This window comes from Odocoileus virginianus, unplaced genomic scaffold (genome assembly GCF_023699985.2).
Source record: "Odocoileus virginianus isolate 20LAN1187 ecotype Illinois unplaced genomic scaffold, Ovbor_1.2 Unplaced_Contig_16, whole genome shotgun sequence".
In the NCBI taxonomy this organism is placed as follows: Eukaryota; Metazoa; Chordata; class Mammalia; order Artiodactyla; family Cervidae; genus Odocoileus; species Odocoileus virginianus.
Genome location: NW_027224333.1, coordinates 576867 through 593691, shown reverse-complemented (window position 1 = coordinate 593691; position 16825 = coordinate 576867). Strand labels below are relative to the sequence as shown.

General features: G+C 44.9%; 1 protein-coding gene across 1 annotated transcript; it reads left to right on the top strand.

The window, feature by feature from the left end:
• Nucleotides 1-7011: 7011 nt before the first annotated feature.
• On the top strand, nt 7012-16276 carry HCCS (holocytochrome c synthase). Its single transcript, XM_020911574.2, has 7 exons — nt 7012-7166; nt 7740-7889; nt 10230-10381; nt 11158-11306; nt 12074-12193; nt 13935-14021; nt 14812-16276. The coding sequence occupies exons 2-7, from the start codon at nt 7772-7774 to the stop codon at nt 15008-15010; spliced, it is 825 nt and encodes a 274-aa protein (XP_020767233.1). The 5' UTR covers nt 7012-7166; nt 7740-7771; the 3' UTR covers nt 15011-16276.
• The last annotated feature ends 549 nt before the right edge of the window (nt 16277-16825 follow it).

Below are 16825 nucleotides of genomic sequence, written 5' to 3'. Positions count from 1 at the left end.
TCCCAAACAGCCAAAGTAGTCTTGAAAAACAAGAACAAAGCTGGAGGCACTTACAAAGGCTGATTTGAAAGCTACAGTAATCAAAATATGGTACGGTACTGGCATAAAAAGAGACACATAGATCAATGGAACAGAATAGAGTCCAGAAATAAATCCATGAATATATGGACAAATAATTTACAGCAGGAACCAGGAATATACAATGGGGAAAGAACAGTCTCTTCAATAAATGGTGTTGGACAAGTGCACAGCCACATGCAAAAAGAATGAAACTGGACTGCTATCATACACTACATACAAATATTAACTCAAAATAGATTAACAACTTGAATATAAGGCCTGAAACCAGAAAACTCCTACTAGAAAACTCCCACAAGTTTACAAAGCAGTAAACTCCTTGACATCGGTCTTGGAGGTGATTTGGCAACAAAAGTAAAAATAAACAAGTGGGACTCTATCAAACTAAAAAGCTTTTGCAGAGCAAAGAAAATCATCAACAAAATAAAAAGGAAACATACCAAATGGGAGAAAAAATTATAAATCATAGATCTGATAAGGTATCAATGCCATATACACACACACACACATATATATATATAAACTCATACAATTCAATGGCAAAAAAGACAACCCAACTAAAAAATGGAAAGAAAAACTGAATAGATATTTTCCCAAAGAAGATACATAGATAGCCAACAGGTATATAAAATGCACTCAAAATCACTAATCCTCAGGTAAAGGCAAATAAATCCAGATGAGATATCCCATCACACCTGTCAGAATGACTACTATCAAAAAGATAAGAAAAAAGAATGAGGATGTGGAGAAAAGGAAACTCTTGTGCATTGCTGGTGGAAATGTAAATTGATGCAGTCACTACAGAATAAAGCATGAAGGTTATTCAAAAATAAAAAAAAAATAGAACTACCATATGATCCAGCAATTCCATTTCTGGGTATTTAGCCAAAGGAAATGAAAACACTAACTTGAAAAGATATATACACCCACATGTCCATTAAAACATCATTTACAATAGCCAAGACATGGAAGCAACCTAAGTGCCCATCAATGGATGAATGGATAAAGAAGATGTGGTATTTGTATACAATGATTATTATTCCGCCAGAAAAAGAATGAAATCCTGCCATTTGAGACAACATGGAAAGACTTTGAGAGCATTATTGTAAGTGAAATAAGACAGAAAGAGAAAGCTAAATACCATGTAGAATCTTTAAAAAAGGACTCATAGATACAGAGAAGAAATAGGTGGTGCCAGAGGCTAGAGGTTGGGGGCAGGGTAAAATAGGTGAAATGGTGAAATGATACAAACTTCCAGTTATAAAAAAGTTCTCAGGATATAATATACAGCATGACAATTACTGTTAATAGTACTGTATTATATATTTGAAAATTGCTAATTGAGTAGATCTTAAAAGTTTTCATCACAAGAAAACATTTTGTATCTAAGTGTGTGATGGATGTTGACTGGACTTATTGTGGTGATCATTTCACTATATACACATATCAAATCATTATGTTGTACACCTGAAACTAGCACAACATACACCAACTTTATCTCAATTAAAAAAAGAATCCCTCCATCACAAAAGTAATGGGAAAGATGGAATTATGGGAGAAGCAGAGAATTGTGGGGGAAAAAGAAAATTGTGAGAGAGGGTAATTCAGGAAAGAACAAAGAATTGTGGAAAGCATAGGGAATTCTGGGAAAGAACACAGAGGTGGGAGACACAGGGACTTGTGGGATAAACAAAACTGTCGGGGGAGGGAAAGTGGGTATGGGGAAATTGTGAAAGAGATCAGAATATTATGAGAGAAAAGAATTGTGAGAGAGAATGAATAATTGTGGAAGAGATGGGGAATTATAGGAGAAATGGAAGTATGGGAAAGAAAGAAGAATTGTGCAAGAGATGAGGAACTGTGAGAGCTCTGAGAACAAAGTAACACTTTGTAAACAGAAGTAATTGCAGGTCTGGAAAGGAGACTCATTTTACCAGGACCAGTCATAAATTTTGTTTGTAACTCTAAAAGAGATTCAGCTTTTCCTGTTCGCTAAACCCTGGGTCTGACAGTAGAAGTTCATTTCACATTACCATGGATTGGCAAACCTGTTTACCCTGCCTGAGTATGTGCATGCACACACACACACACACACATACACTCACACACAAAAGCACACAAATGCACACATGCATATACACACATACACACAAATAAATACATGCCTTGGAAATTTCATACATGAGCAGAAATAAACCTAATAAAATGGCTGGGAATTTTTTTTTAAAACCTCCTAAAAATAAAGCAAAATGGAAAAGTGATAGAAAATGAGAGAAAATATAAGAAAATTATACTGCCAGTCTAGGAATCTAACATATGAGTAATAGAAGTACCTTAAAAGAGAGAATGAAGAAAGATGAGGGGAGCAAATTACTAAGAAAATTAATAACATAAGAAAATACTGAAACAGAACAGGACCCTGTGGTCCTTGCTCCCTACCATGTCCTCTGCCTGCCTTTTGCCTGTGGAAAACTTTAGTCAAAGAATAAGTTTAATCAGAGAAGTGAGAAATGCTGAAACAAAGGAAAACAGTCAAAGGAGACTAAATAATAATAATGTAGTCATTAAGCATAGTCAAGGACCTTTAGTTCTTTCTCAAGGGCTATAGATAATATTCTGAGCCATATTCTGTGAGCTGTCTTATAGATACCAAAACAATTCTGAGAACTGACCACAAAGAAATGGGAACAAATGGACCCTGGAACTGAAGATTAACTGTACCTAAAACAATCAAGATGATGCTGGTCAGACCACTGATGACCAATTTGAAGATGACTGTTAGAGATGACTATGCTGTTTCTGCATGTAACCCCCCCCACCCCAACTCTGTCTATAAAAGCTCTCAACTTTTATAGACAGAGGGAATCAACCTTTGGATAGATGTCCCCCACCCTCCCCCTCAGTTGCCCGTATCTAAAATAAAGCAAACTTTCCTTTCCACCAATCTGGCCTGTTTATTGGCTTTTGAGCAGCATGCAGCCAGAGCCACCATAAACTCCTCTCGGTAACAAGATCTCTAACGTGAAAGATATGAGTATTCAGAATGAATGGGCCCATCAAGTGCAAAGCTAGTGAAAGCAAAGAGCACATCTTTTCAGACCACTATAAAGAAGAGAAGATCCTAAAAATATCGAGGAAGAAAACAACAACAAAAAAAGAAATGACATCTGATTTCTCAATATCAGCAATGGAAACTAGAAGATAATGACGCAATTACTTAACAATTTGGAATGAAATGTTTCTAAACCTAGAATTATATATCCAAGCTACCAGTCAAGTGGGAGGGTAAAACACAGACATTTTGGATTTCCAAGACCTTAAAAACTGATGTGCTCCCAAAACAATGCAAAGAAAAATACACAGCATCCAAGAACCAGAGATCCAAATCAAGACAGGAAAAGGCTGACAGCAAGGTCCAGGAAGACAACAGGCAGAAGTCATTTCAAACAGTCTAGAACTGGGCAGTGGCAGAGGTGAGGTGTTTATCCAAGAGGGAAGACTCAAGGGAATGGGGGAAAGAAAACATATACAGTAGTTACTTGGAGAAATAAATGGCAATCCACTTCAGTATTTTTGCCTGGAAAATTCCATGGACAGAGAAGCCTGGCAGGCTACAGTCCACGGAGTCGCAAAGAGTCAGACATGACTGAGCGACTGAGCGTACATATAGAGTGAAAGCGAAGTCGCTCAGTCATGTCCGACTCTTTGCGACCCCATGGACTATAGCCTACCAGGATCCTCCATCCATAGGATTTTCCAGGCAAGAGTACTGGAGTAGGTTGCCATTTCCTTTCTCCAGGGATCGAACCCCGGTCTCCCGCATTGTAGGCAGAGGTCTTACTGTCTGAGCCACATATAGAGTAGTTGATATATTTCAATGCTGACAGGTAATCATTTAAAACTAGACAAAGGGGAAAAAGGAAAAACAAGGATTAAATTCTAATGGAAATTTTGTACAAGAAAAACTGTCACCAGCAGTCATTACAAATATTTTTATAGTCATAATAATGTAGATACTAAAGTCCTAAAGGAAATCAGTCCTGAATATTCATTGGAAGGACTGATGCTGAAGCTGAAGCTCCAATATTTTGGTCACCTGATGCAAAGAGCCAACTCATTGGAAAAGACCCTGATGCTGGGAAAGATTGAAGGCAGGAGGAGAAGGGGACAACAGAGGATGAGATGGTTGGATGGCATCACTGACTTGATGGACATGAGTTTGAGCAAGCTCTGGGAGTTAGTGATGGACAGGGAAGCCTGGTGTGCTGCAGTCCATGGGGTCGCAAAGTCAGACATGACTGAGCGACTGAACTGAACTGCATGTAAATACTAAACATGATTTATCCAAAATGGTTTATGACTATTGGTAGAGGGGAGGGATGCACGTGTATGTGTGTGCACGTTTGTGTTAGCATGTTACTTAGAATGTGGAGGGAGTTTGTTTAATAAGAAACAATTCAGAAAGTGGAAACTGAGGCTGAAGGTGGCCTGCCACAGTCTTCTCACCCACCTACTGCTTTCACTGTAACTCCCAGCATTAGTATTAGTAGCTCCTTCTCTATAATGCATTCTTCTACTTACTCCTTCCTTTCTATCCACTTGCTGCACATCAACCTCACAGTAGTCACTTCTTCCAAAAGGCCAGGAATAATCTGCACATCCATATACTGAGATGCAAATATGGTTATTTGTCTGCATGCCCGTCTCTTCAATTACCAAAGGTTCTTGCTCTCTTTGTGAAACATGCCCCTTTGGAATCTGGTAAAGTGTGTTATCTTCTCAAAACAGTATTTTTACGTGTATAAAACAAATTACAAAAGAAGCCAATTACAGTCACTCCTCAGTATCCATGGGGGTGTGGTTCCAGAACCCACCACAGATCCCCAAACCCAAAGAAGCTTAAGTCCCACAGTCAGCCTTCCATATCCATGATTCAACCACTCCCAGATTCTAGTATTTATTGGAAAGAAAAAACCCGTATGTAAATGGACATGTGCAGTTCAAGCCCATGTTATTCAAAGGTCGACTGTATATTGAAATATAGTTATTAGTTATCAACATATTAAAAAAAATAGATTGTGTAGGTTAAAGGCTAGGTTGCCCGGGAAATACACACCAAAGTAATATAGCTTTTTAAGATGATGTCTTGATCCAGTTTTGAGGCTCTGGCTAGAGGCTGGTCAGTTCCCTGACTTGAGCATCTAAGCCCACAGCCCCCAGTCACCTCCCTTACTGGGATCTCATATTCTGGGCCACTACCTACCTGCCCTCATCACCCCTGAGCCAGGTACCAAACAACTGGGGATAGCTCCTATGCTCCAAAGCCTGCTGAAATTATTCAAATCAGCCAATCCTCAACCTGCTTGCCCTGCTTGCTGGCTACTCTGTCCATGTGATTTTCCAGGCAAGAATACTGGAGCTGATTGCTGTTTCCTCCTCCAGGGGATCTTCCCCACCCAGGGATTGAAACTGTATCTCTTGCATTTCCTGCACTAGCAGGTGGATTCTTTACAACTGTGCCACCCTGGAAGCCCTCTTTCCTATGGAAACCATAATAAAGGCTCATGCCCACAGTTCCCTTCTCCATCCCTGCCTAGTGGTCAACCCCAGTGCCCCCATGTGTGGCACCTCATGGTGTGATATGTACTCTGACTCTTGGGATCTGCGAGTATAATAAACTATCTTTTTAATAGTAGTCATTTTCTGTCATCAAATCTAAGTAAAATTACACTTATTAAAAAGGCTGAGATTCCACAAGATTTGTGCATACAAACGTCCTCATGAACAACTTTGAGAGTGATGGAAAGACAAGGCAAAGGGAAAAATCGAACTGTGATGCAGTCAGAGTGGGAGCCTCAGCTCATCCTAAGAGCAGCTCTGAAGCTGCGATAGCCCTTCCGAGTTGTCCCCCTTGAGGCTAGGGGCCTGGGCTTAGGTGCGCTGCAGCCTATCTCCAGAGAGGGAATATGATTTTGCCTGAAGCAGTTCTCTTAGGCACGGGGCAATTTCTGGAAAGAGACTTCAGAGATGCACTAAGGGGATACAGAAAGACATATGCTTTTTATTTACATTTTAAATAACAAGATAAACTTACTTTAATTTCAAAGTAGTAATGAATAGTTGTATTTTGAGACAGAAATAACAATCATATGTAACATAATTTCTCTGTAATTGCTATCAGTGCCACATATAGCTAACACTACCAGGATTTGTCGCCTGCCTTCCTGATGGAAAAAAATACTTTCTGTTAGAGGCAAGCGAAAATACAGACCTTCAAATCCACACAGATGGTTGGATGGCATCACCGACTCAATGGATATGAGTTTGGGTAAACTCTGGGAGTTGGTGATGGACAGGGAGGCCTGGTGTGCTGCAGTCCATGGGGTCGCAAAGAGTCGGACACGACTGAGCGACTGAATTGAACTGAACTGAACTGAAATCCACACACCCTGTTAAGAAGACCTGTGGAGCCGAGAACTTTTATTCATTTCTGGATCTCCAGATTCGGCCACAGCTCTGCATACCTACTGATGTTTCTTGAGTCATTACTATAATTAAAACTGACGGGATAGAACTTAAAAGGTAGAAATTTTAAAACTCTTCCATGGCTGATTCATGTCAATGTATGACAAAACCCACTGAAATGTTGTGAAGTAATCAGCCTCCAACTAATAAAAATAAATGAAAAGAAAAAAAATAAAACTCTTCCAATGCAACGCCTCCGCAGCTTAAAGCGCCTGGCCCTACGGAAAGTCTCTGTTCAAGCCGAGAGGGCTCTGTCGGCTCCGCCAGGAGGGGCGGGGCCAGAGAGGGGCTTTACCTTTATAGGCCGAGGAGGACAGGAGGGGCGGGGCCTACCCCACTGTGACGGACAGAAACCCTCCCCCTTCTGCCGTGCGCCCGCCTCCCACGCGCCCGGAAGTCCTGCCTTCGGAAGAGGAAGTAGCGGCGTGAGCGAGAGCCGGCGGTGACCCGGGCAACAGCGGTGACCGAACGAGGGGAGGGGAAGGTGGTGGCGGCGGATTGCTGCCACTCCGCGCCGGAGTTGGCGGTTAGAGGCGGGACCGGCAGCCGGGTACAGGAGTCAGGTGCGGAGGGGCAGGCTGGCTGAAGCAGAGGCCGGGGGCGGTGTCTGGGATCCCGGGACTCAACGGTGCCACGCGCGGGGACCGTGAGAGGAAGACTGCGGCCGCGCTGTGCCCTCCGCTGACCTTTCCTTCCTTCCTCGCGTCTCTTTTCTGCGCCATACTCTTCCCAGCCCCTTGCCTACCCCTAGTGCCGCGGGTCTAGTCTGGACTCGGTGGGCTTCCTCTCTCATCGGATCACCACCTCGAGACCCTCTTTCCTCCAACCCCGGGCCTACAGCCCCCTGGCTATGACATGGTTTCTCAGGGACCGCCTCACTTCACCCGCCAAGTCCGCACACCCTTAGAAACGTCCCCCCAAAGGTGTAGATTTCACACTAGTATGTCCCAAAGGGGGTGATCTCTTAAAGCTGTCCCTCATCAAAGTGGAGGGCGAAGTGGAGCCCCTGCCCAGTACATTTCTATAAAGGTGACAAGAAGGAAAAACAAGGGTTGGCCAGATTAAGAATACTAAGGGAGTAGGGGGAACCCAGGCATCAAGCACTCATCTCTCTGGTTTGGCCCGTGTGAATTTAGAATCGCTTGGATTCAACACTGCGAGTCCCACCATGGGCTTGTCTGCATCCACCCCTGCTGCTTCGGTTCAGACCTCTACCCCTGCTGCTTCAGATCATCAGACAGCAGCCCCAACGTCTGGATGCCCAATGCATGAAGGGAAAGTGAAAGGTAATGGACCATTTATCTAGAAGATAAAGAGAGAATTCTCAAAAAGAACTCTGAGGAGGCAGTACAGCATGCTGGTGAGGCTCCTAAGGCCTGGGAGTGGGGTGACCTGGGTTTGGTCCTTCTGTTGTTACTTACAGGGTATGTGACTGTAGACAAATTACTTCTCTTAAGTCTCAACCCATCATCACCTGTAAGCTGAGGATATAGTATTGCCCAGGGTTGTGGTCATGACTGAGATCGTGCATAAGCGAGGAGGGATTGCTCCATACATCAGCCCCCACTCCAACAAATTGCTGTTGTCTACTTTAGTGGATTTTTAAGCTGGGGAGGCAAGCCCCCCTCAGCCCAGAGGACACTTGGCAATGCCTGGAGGCCTTTCTGCACATTGTAACTTAGAGGGGAGGATGCATCTAATGAGAAGACAGGAGTGCTGCTAAATATCTTACAATATACAGTGCAGAACCTGCAACAGACAGTCACCTGGCCCCGGATGTCGAGAGTGCCCAGGCCAAGAAGCTTTGGTCTAGATCACGTTGTCTTTCTTTATCCAGACAGCTTTACTCCTCCCTCTGTTGGATTACTCTCTGTATAAAAAATAAGTCATTGCCTGATGGACTTGCTGTTCATTTTTTTAGTGCAAAAGTGAGACTTGAAATGCTTTCCTTTTTCATTGGTCCACCTGCCGCTTTAGATTGTTTTTGTAAAAGTATGGCCTGAATCCACCAGATGTGTGACTTCTTGTTTCCAGACATGAGGGCAGGAAGCAGTTAGCATGCTTACCTAGTGCTGACGCTTCCTGTGTTATAGCTGTTCTTTCCTTCGATCGGCCCACAAGAATTTGCTCCCTGCCCACCCTGTGCCAAGCACTGAGTGGTTTTGTGTTTTTTTCCACTGAGAGAACAGCAGTGTCTAAAACAGACAAAAATCCTTTGCCTGGTGGAGTTTACATTCTCATCCTCAAAATCCTGCATGGTACGTCTCCCCCCACTCCGACCCCTTGTTTCGTAGTTAAGAAAACTTACAAGTCACACAGCTAGTAAGTGGCAAAGCCAGCAAAAGTTCTGGGGCCTTGAATAAGGACCAGTCCAGTGCTCTAGGGTTTCTCCTTACAGGCAGAATGGAGGCAGACTTGGAAGAAGCAGGTGTGTGTCTGTTCTGAGCATCCCCAGAAAGTCACACAGCCCTCTCTAGGGTCTGATTTCATTTGCTGTGTTCCTAGGAGAGCTGTCAGATGAATTTGCATTAGGAAAGAAGATGGGTATCTGTAGGAGACTGAAGGGGCTACTGGCTCTCTGATATGAAAAACATAAACAGGATTTTCTTTCCAACACCAGTTGGGACCAGTGTTCCAGAAGAGATTGGCGAGGAGAGGGGTGGAACAAGTCTCCCTCCACCCCTGAGTAGATAGCTCTGCAGGGTCCTCGTAGAGGACCTTTTGCGTGTAGGGCGCCCAGAGTTCAGTGTCTCCTTGGTGTTCACTGCTGCTGCCTAAGATAAGGGTTCCTTTACACCAGCTGTGTCTTCCTGGGCCATAGCTCTCCCCTTGCCTGCCCGCCTCCTGTGTCTATACCGCCTTCCCGGCCTGCACACTTGTTTCCAACAGCACCCAGGATCCTTGGGCATTGACTCCCCCACCTGCTGCTGTTCTCGAAGTGGCATCTGGATCCCACGTGGACTGGGGGACTTTTTCTTTAGTGGGTGCCTTTGCTTAATGAACTTGCTATCTCCTGACAGCAAATCGAGCCTTGGCCAAGTGGTCTAGTTTTAGTCCTAGAGCAGGACAAAGCATAGCAGCATCCTTAATCTTCTCCACGACCCTTTTGGACAGCTCCTCTGCTCATTTTTATCTCCTGTCCCCAGTCCCTGAGAGAGGACGTCCATAATGAAAGCCTGGCCTCCTGTGCCCTGGTGGGAGTTGGGTCTTGTCTGGAACTGGGGAATAGAAAAGTCAGGGAGACCCATTCACGGGGGGCCCTGCCCCCAGAGGTACTTCTGTAACAGCTCATAGCAATTCCCTGCTCTGTTTCCTAACACTCTGCTGTGGGCAGTACCTACTCTTGCCAATGCTGAGACTCTGGGGCTTTATTTTTCTTGGGCGAGTAACACAATAGGAGAATGGGTACCCATTTCTCTTTCGAGGGGAAGGTTAATTTATGGAGCCTCTTCCTGGTCTGTAGGATGTTAGATTGTCGGCCGGCTTAGCTCTTGGTAGCTGTGACCAGTAGAATCCTGACTTTGGCTGTGCCGGTGATCCCTGACTTTTGACTTTTCGGGGCCCAGATTGAGAGCCAGATGTCTTGCCTTTGTGGTGACGGTGTTTTCACCCTTCGTCTCTTTCAGGCTGTCCAGTGAATGCCGAGCCATCAGACTCAACCTGTGGGAGCAAAACAAGCTCTGTGCCTGCACACCAGGAGCGCGCCTATGAGTACGTGCAGTGTCCCATCACCGGCGCCAAGGCTGGGAACAAGGAGAACCTGGATCCTTCGAACCTGGTAATCCTCGACCAGCCCCTCTGCCCGGAAGTTTTTAATGTAGGGATGCTCTTACAGGCTCCCTAACTACAGGCTGCTAGGATTGATCCTTCTGTCCTTTTAAAACGGAGAAGTCTGATTTTCCATCCATAGTGAAAAATCTAGACTCTGTCACTAAGTGTAGTTTCAGAGAGCGCCTGGGAAAGTGATGGGCTGTCCCCAAGCGCCAGAGCAGGCTTACCTGGAATCAGCCACACCAGAGGATGTTGCTTTGGAGGTAGAGTATTTGGTGGGCGGGAGGTCTATTAGGAGCATGGCTAGAATTCAGAAAGATGTTGCTGGTTTGGGGAAACACCATAGGCACACTGGAAGATTGGGGTGCCTCTTAAGGCACAGCTGGGTACCAGCCGTGTGTGACTGCCAGTGACAGAATGCCATCGAGAAAGTGGTGGTATTGTGTTTTGTATACATATCAATACACATACACATCTATCGCTCCATCTTTTCCAGAAATTTGTAGCAGTGCCTGCCCATCATGGTATTAGTTTTTCCTTTCTAATCCTTGAGAAAGAGACCAAATGTTTGACTGTAGCATGTATTTACCATTTATGAAGTCAACAAGGAAAAGATTTTCTGCGCTCTGACTCTTCACAACTGAGAGGCCTGAAACTGATGTCGCTGGTTTAATAAGGAAACTGGGCTGTGTATGTGATGCCTTGCTTGCCAGGAAGTAATTATGTTGCTTGTTTCTACTTTGTATTTCCAACCTTTTTTTTTAACCCACTTATTTTACATAGATGCCACCTCCTAATCAAACACCAGCCCCTGACCAGCCGTTTCCACTATCTACTGTGAGAGAGGAATCGTCTATTCCGAGGGCAGGTTCAGATAAAAAGTGGGTTTATCCTTCTGAACAGATGTTCTGGAATGCGATGTTAAGGAAAGGGTGAGTGAGTGAGCATATTCCTGGGGCTATAAATTTGCTTGTGAATCTAACCTTTTTAACATTTAATTTTTAGATGAATCTAATCTAAGAATTCAATGTTAGAGGTTTTATCCCTCAGGTGTACAGTAAATTTTTATACTAACCAACTGATTTTTCAGACTTAACCAGAATGTAAGTGCAATGTATTAGGATTCTCCAGAGAAACAGAACTAATAAGATATATATATCTTACTATATGTATAGAGAGATTTATGGTAAGGAACTGACTCATAGTTATGAAGGTGGAGAAGTTCCACAATCAACTTGGCAGGTTGGAGACCCAGGAGAGTCTATATTTCAGTTCAGGTCCAAAGGCAAGAAGAGAAACCAATGTCCCTGTTGGAAGGCAGGCAGGCAGAAGGAGTTGCCTCTTGCAGAAGCTCCGCCTTTTTGCTCTTTTTGTTTTGTTTCAGCTTTTAGAGCTGGGCCCTCTCTGCCCATTTAAATGTTACTCTCATCTAGAATAATGTTTGACCAACTATCTGGGTACCCCATGGCCCAATCAAGCTGACACATAAAACTAACCCATCACAGCCAGTTTTTTTAAGCACCACTGCTACATAAAATACTTAGAAAAGGGGAATTTGTGATACTAATTGAAAAAGTGTCACTTGAAAAATCAAGGGATCCTTGATATTTGGATAAACCGGATTTTTGGTGACACAGTGAAATGAATACATGGCATTCGCAGTAATCTTTGTCAAGTTTTACCAAATGTTCTTTCCTAGGTGGAAATGGAAGGATGAGGATATTAGTCAGAAAGACATGTATAACATCATTAGGATTCACAACCAGAATAATGAGCAAGCTTGGAAGGAGATTTTGAAATGGGAAGCCCTTCACGCTGCGTAAGTATGTTCGAGAGCTTAAAAAACCATTCTTCCAGCATCGTCCTGATTTCATAGCTGCTTTCTATGAAAGAAATATAGAAGAGCTTTAGTCCAACACTGTGCTATTCTATTAAAACATTTTAGGTAGCAGGCCTGTCTCAGTGACTTGGTGACAGACTGCCCCACTCAGCCATGTAAAATGCCAGCTATTTAATTATGCTCGTGGGTTCAGTGAGTCCCAAGTGCAGAAAGGACAGAGCAGGGATGGCTGGTCTCTGCTCCCTGATGCATGGGGTCGCAGCCACCAAGACTTAGTGGTCAGGCATGGCTGGACAGCTGTGGGCTGGAAGCCTTCGAAGGCCCCATTTACTCCCCTGGTAAGTGATACCATGCCAGCTCTCAGCTAGGATGCCTGCCCATGGCCTCTAAATGTGGCTGCTTTGGCTTCTTCACACCATGGTGACTGGGTTCCCAGAGCTAGAGTTACAGAAAGCTCCAGGGACACTGCATCTCTGTGATGACCGAGTCTGGGAAGTCCCATGGTGTCACAAGCCTGCCCAGATGCAAGGGGAGGGGCTTAGACCCCAGTTCTCAACAGGACGAGCATCACAGTCCATTCCAGGCAGAGCACAGGGGCTAGAAACTCTAAAATGCTCTCTGCCCCAAGGGAGCTGGGAAAGATTTTGTTCACACAGCAGCATGTATTGAATCCCCATCAGGAGTAAACATCAAGAGGCATCTTTGCACATGATCATTTTTCTTGGGGAGATGAGGCTTCCCTGGTGGCTCAAATGGTAAAAAATCTGCCTGCAATGCAGGAGACCCAGGTTTGATCCCTGTGTCAGGAAGATCCCCTGGAGAAGGGAAATGGCAGCCCACTCCAGTATTCTTGCCTGGAGAATCCCATAGACAGAGGAGCCTGGTAGGTTGCAGTCCACAGGGTTGCAAAGTTTGACACGACTAAGAAACTACACACTTTTTCTCTGGGAGACTAGCTAAATGCAGTTGTGAGTTAGTGGCGATGGGCCATCAGTCTGTTCAGAGCCATGGTCCTCACGCCTGAGCTGCCTCAGCATCACCTAGGGGTTTGTTGCAATACTGAGCGCTGGGCCCCGCCCCCAGGATTTCTGATTCAGTCGATCTGGGGTGAGCATTTCCAGAATGGTGCCTGTTTGAGGGCTCCACGTGGAGAAGGGTAGGGGATGGGGCGTGTCTCCACGAAGCCAGATGTCATCATGGTTGGTGGCTCATGTTTTTAATTCATGGCAAAATGTGATTAACTTCTTGGACAAAATCCACTTAATGTGGAGACCTATGCTGCAGGTGTGCTGTTGTTAAAGCTGAGAATGAAAGGAGCTTGGCTAGTCCTCAGCTGGGGACCCATCACACGTGGGATGCTTTGCTCCATCCCAGTTCATTAAAGAGAGACCTGTCTAGGCCAAAGCCTGTCTTTACAATGACAGCAGCTGCCAAGACAAGTGGCCTCTTGTATTTTCCACTCCCCCTGCAGGGGACAGTCCTGTGTGCCTTATGCCAGATGACCAGGAGACTCACCCTGGGCCCCCGTGAGTTTGGGGGTGGGGGCTGGCAGGGCACCTAGAAAGTTCAAGCCCAGGGTCTGCCCAGAGAGTGAGTAGATTGTCTCAGCAGGACCTTGTCCCCCCACCCATGTGTGTCATGGAGAAACTGCAACATTGGTTCTGTTTTTCAAGGGAAAGAGAGTTATCTTAATAGATATTTCTTCTTTGGGGATTTCTAGTGAGTGTCCTTGTGGTCCATCCCTGATCCGGTTTGGAGGCAAAGCGAAAGAGTATTCACCACGGGCAAGAATTCGCTCCTGGATGGGGTGAGTGTCTGCAGAAATGTCCTGTTCCTGAGGTCACGGTCTGCTTGCTCTTGGCATTAAAACCAGGCAGTCGAAGAACTGCGGTGCCGTCTTGTGAACCATGCTTCACTTTGAGCTGCAGACCTCTGGTGCTCCCTCCAGGTGGCGCTGGCAGGCAGCTCGGGCTTCCTTCCCGTCGACTTCTCAGGGGCTTGACGGGAGTCACCTTCTCTGTGTTCTCGCGCCGTCCCCTCGCTCCTCCCACACTCTCGCTCTGCCCGCCTATGCACGCCACGCTCCCTGTTGTGGGGTTCACAGCTCCCACCTGCTTCCCTGTGGCTCAGCTGGTAAAGAATCCGCCTGCCATGCGGGAGACCTGGGTTCGATCCCTGGGTTGGGAAGATCCCCTGGAGGAAGGGAGAGGCTACCCATTCCAGTATTCTGGCCTGGAGAGCTCCATGGACTGTATAGTCCATGGGGTCGCAAAGAATCAGACACGACTGAGCGACTTTCACTTTCCCCTGCATTTCTGCAGGTGCCGAGCTGACCTCCCCAGCCTGGCTGTGCTTCCTGCCATTGACCTTCTTCTCTTGTAGCAGATGAGCTGTCTGCTGATGGGGGCGCCTCCCGCTTTCCAGCCCTGCCTTCCCGCAGCACTGTGGACCGTGCTTATCGGAGTCTCACCTTTCATCCAAGGTGGACTCCGAGAGCCGGCCTCCCTACACACTGCCCTGCTGGCTTTCTTGCCACCCAAACCCCAGCTCAGCATCGCACAGGCGTGGTAACCTCCGCCAGCATGTCTTCATTTCAGGTACGAGCTGCCTTTCGACAGGCATGACTGGATCATCAACCGTTGCGGGACAGAAGTAAGATATGTCATTGACTACTACGATGGTGGTGAGGTCAACCAAGACTACCAGTTCACCATTCTGGACGTGCGGCCTGCTTTGGATTCGCTCTCGGCCGTATGGGACCGGATGAAGGTGGCCTGGTGGCGCTGGACTTCCTAAGCACTGCTTTGTCAGAGATGAGAAAATAGAAACAAATTTTTTTTCTGAAAAGTACATTAAACTATTTTCCCCAAACTGAATTGCACTCCTGATGTAACAGGGATGTCCAGGGGGTCACCCTACCTTCTATGCCACTTAGCAAAGGGTACTCAGCATGTGCTCTTCTGAGTTCCGTTTGTACCTTACAGTTGACGGCACATCATTTTAAGTTTTCTTCCCATGTAGAGAAGTGGTAGGCCCTCTGAGTTTTTCCTTTAACTGCAGTATTGTCTGTGTATTTGATCTAAAAAGTCTAACCTTCTGCAAAGACCTCTGCTGAAAATATGAAGAGAGCTGCTCTTTTCCCTCCCTGTTTTAAATACTGATGCATAGACCTGAAAGCCCACGGGATGCTCAGCTTTGACCTGGTCCAGTATTTTATTTAAAAGTGTTCTGTTAGGCTTTTTTATACGAGTTACCAGCATTTCTCAAGTCCATCAAATATAGTGGTGACCCCTGAAGAAAATACAGCCACACACTGGCAATGTACTCAGCCAAGCTGAGGTGTGTGTGTCTTGCCCTCCAAATTCTTGCTGTTGTGATTTCTTTTTTCAGACTGGACCTTGATCCAGAATAATTTCAACTCCCCTACAACTTAATGGCACACATGTGTTGGGAGTATGTGTCTTAACTTTTTAAGTATTTTCCTTTTAATTGCCATTGTTCTGACATGTAATTGTGTTCCATGTAAGCAGGCTTCACTGTTCTGGCATTTGACAACTTACTCCCATTCTGGAGTTCATCCCTTCCCTTGCCTAAAGCCTTCCTCTTGTCCGCCTCACCTGAACCTTGAAGATCTGGCTGAAATCACAACGCTAGGGATGGTCCTGCTCTAAAACATGGTATTTTATCCATTGCTAGAATTCACAAGGAGAATATTTTTCCCAAATGTAGAATGGTTACATCAGCTCACTCTCCGTTCACATCTGTTTTTTAAGGGATTTCTAAGTTTGCCACTGAAATTCTTTGTATCAGTCACCCATACACTGGTTGTTCAGTTTACAGCAGCATGATACGACTGTTGGTTTTTGTTTTAAGTGTTTATAGTATTAACTCATTTATCCTGAATATCGTGGAGTTAAGTTGGTACATGAACTTAGCAGTCTGGAGTGATTCATTTGGTATGAATGGTGTGTCTGTGTGGAGTTTCAAAAATCCAACAACCTTAAACTACGTTTCAAAATATTTGTGTATTTTCAAAGAAAATAAAACTGAAACTTAACAGGTTTTGAAAATCTATTAAGAGTAATTTTATACTTCATCAGACAGAAATAATCTTTACAGAAATGACGGCTATAGTCTTTCTGCTGGAGGTAGCCATTTTCGTCATTGAGCACATACTTTTCATCCGCTGAGGAAAGGAGTTACTTTTGGCATGTTTTTTGGTCCTAAATGCCATTGAGTAAGTACAGGTTAAGGCATTATTATGAGAAACCAAGTGTTGTATCTGGAAACTGAAAATTGAGCCACAGGCGGGGAAGCACCCCCTTTTAAAGGATTCTAATATTCTTGAGAAAAACCACCTCTAAAATAAACTGTCTTGTGAACCTGATGACAAGATACACCGTCCACCTGGGGAGAAAAGACTACAGCCTATTGGATGTTAGAGCTGCTTGGTGTCTAAATTATACTTGATCAGGTCCAGGAATCAATACTCTGTTCTGATAGGAGATTCCATTTATAACTTGAAATCATTTTGGATATTCTCCAGGCGTTTAAGGTACATCTTTCGTCATAGGCTATTCAGGATTAGAACAAAGTACTGCACTCGAGGCT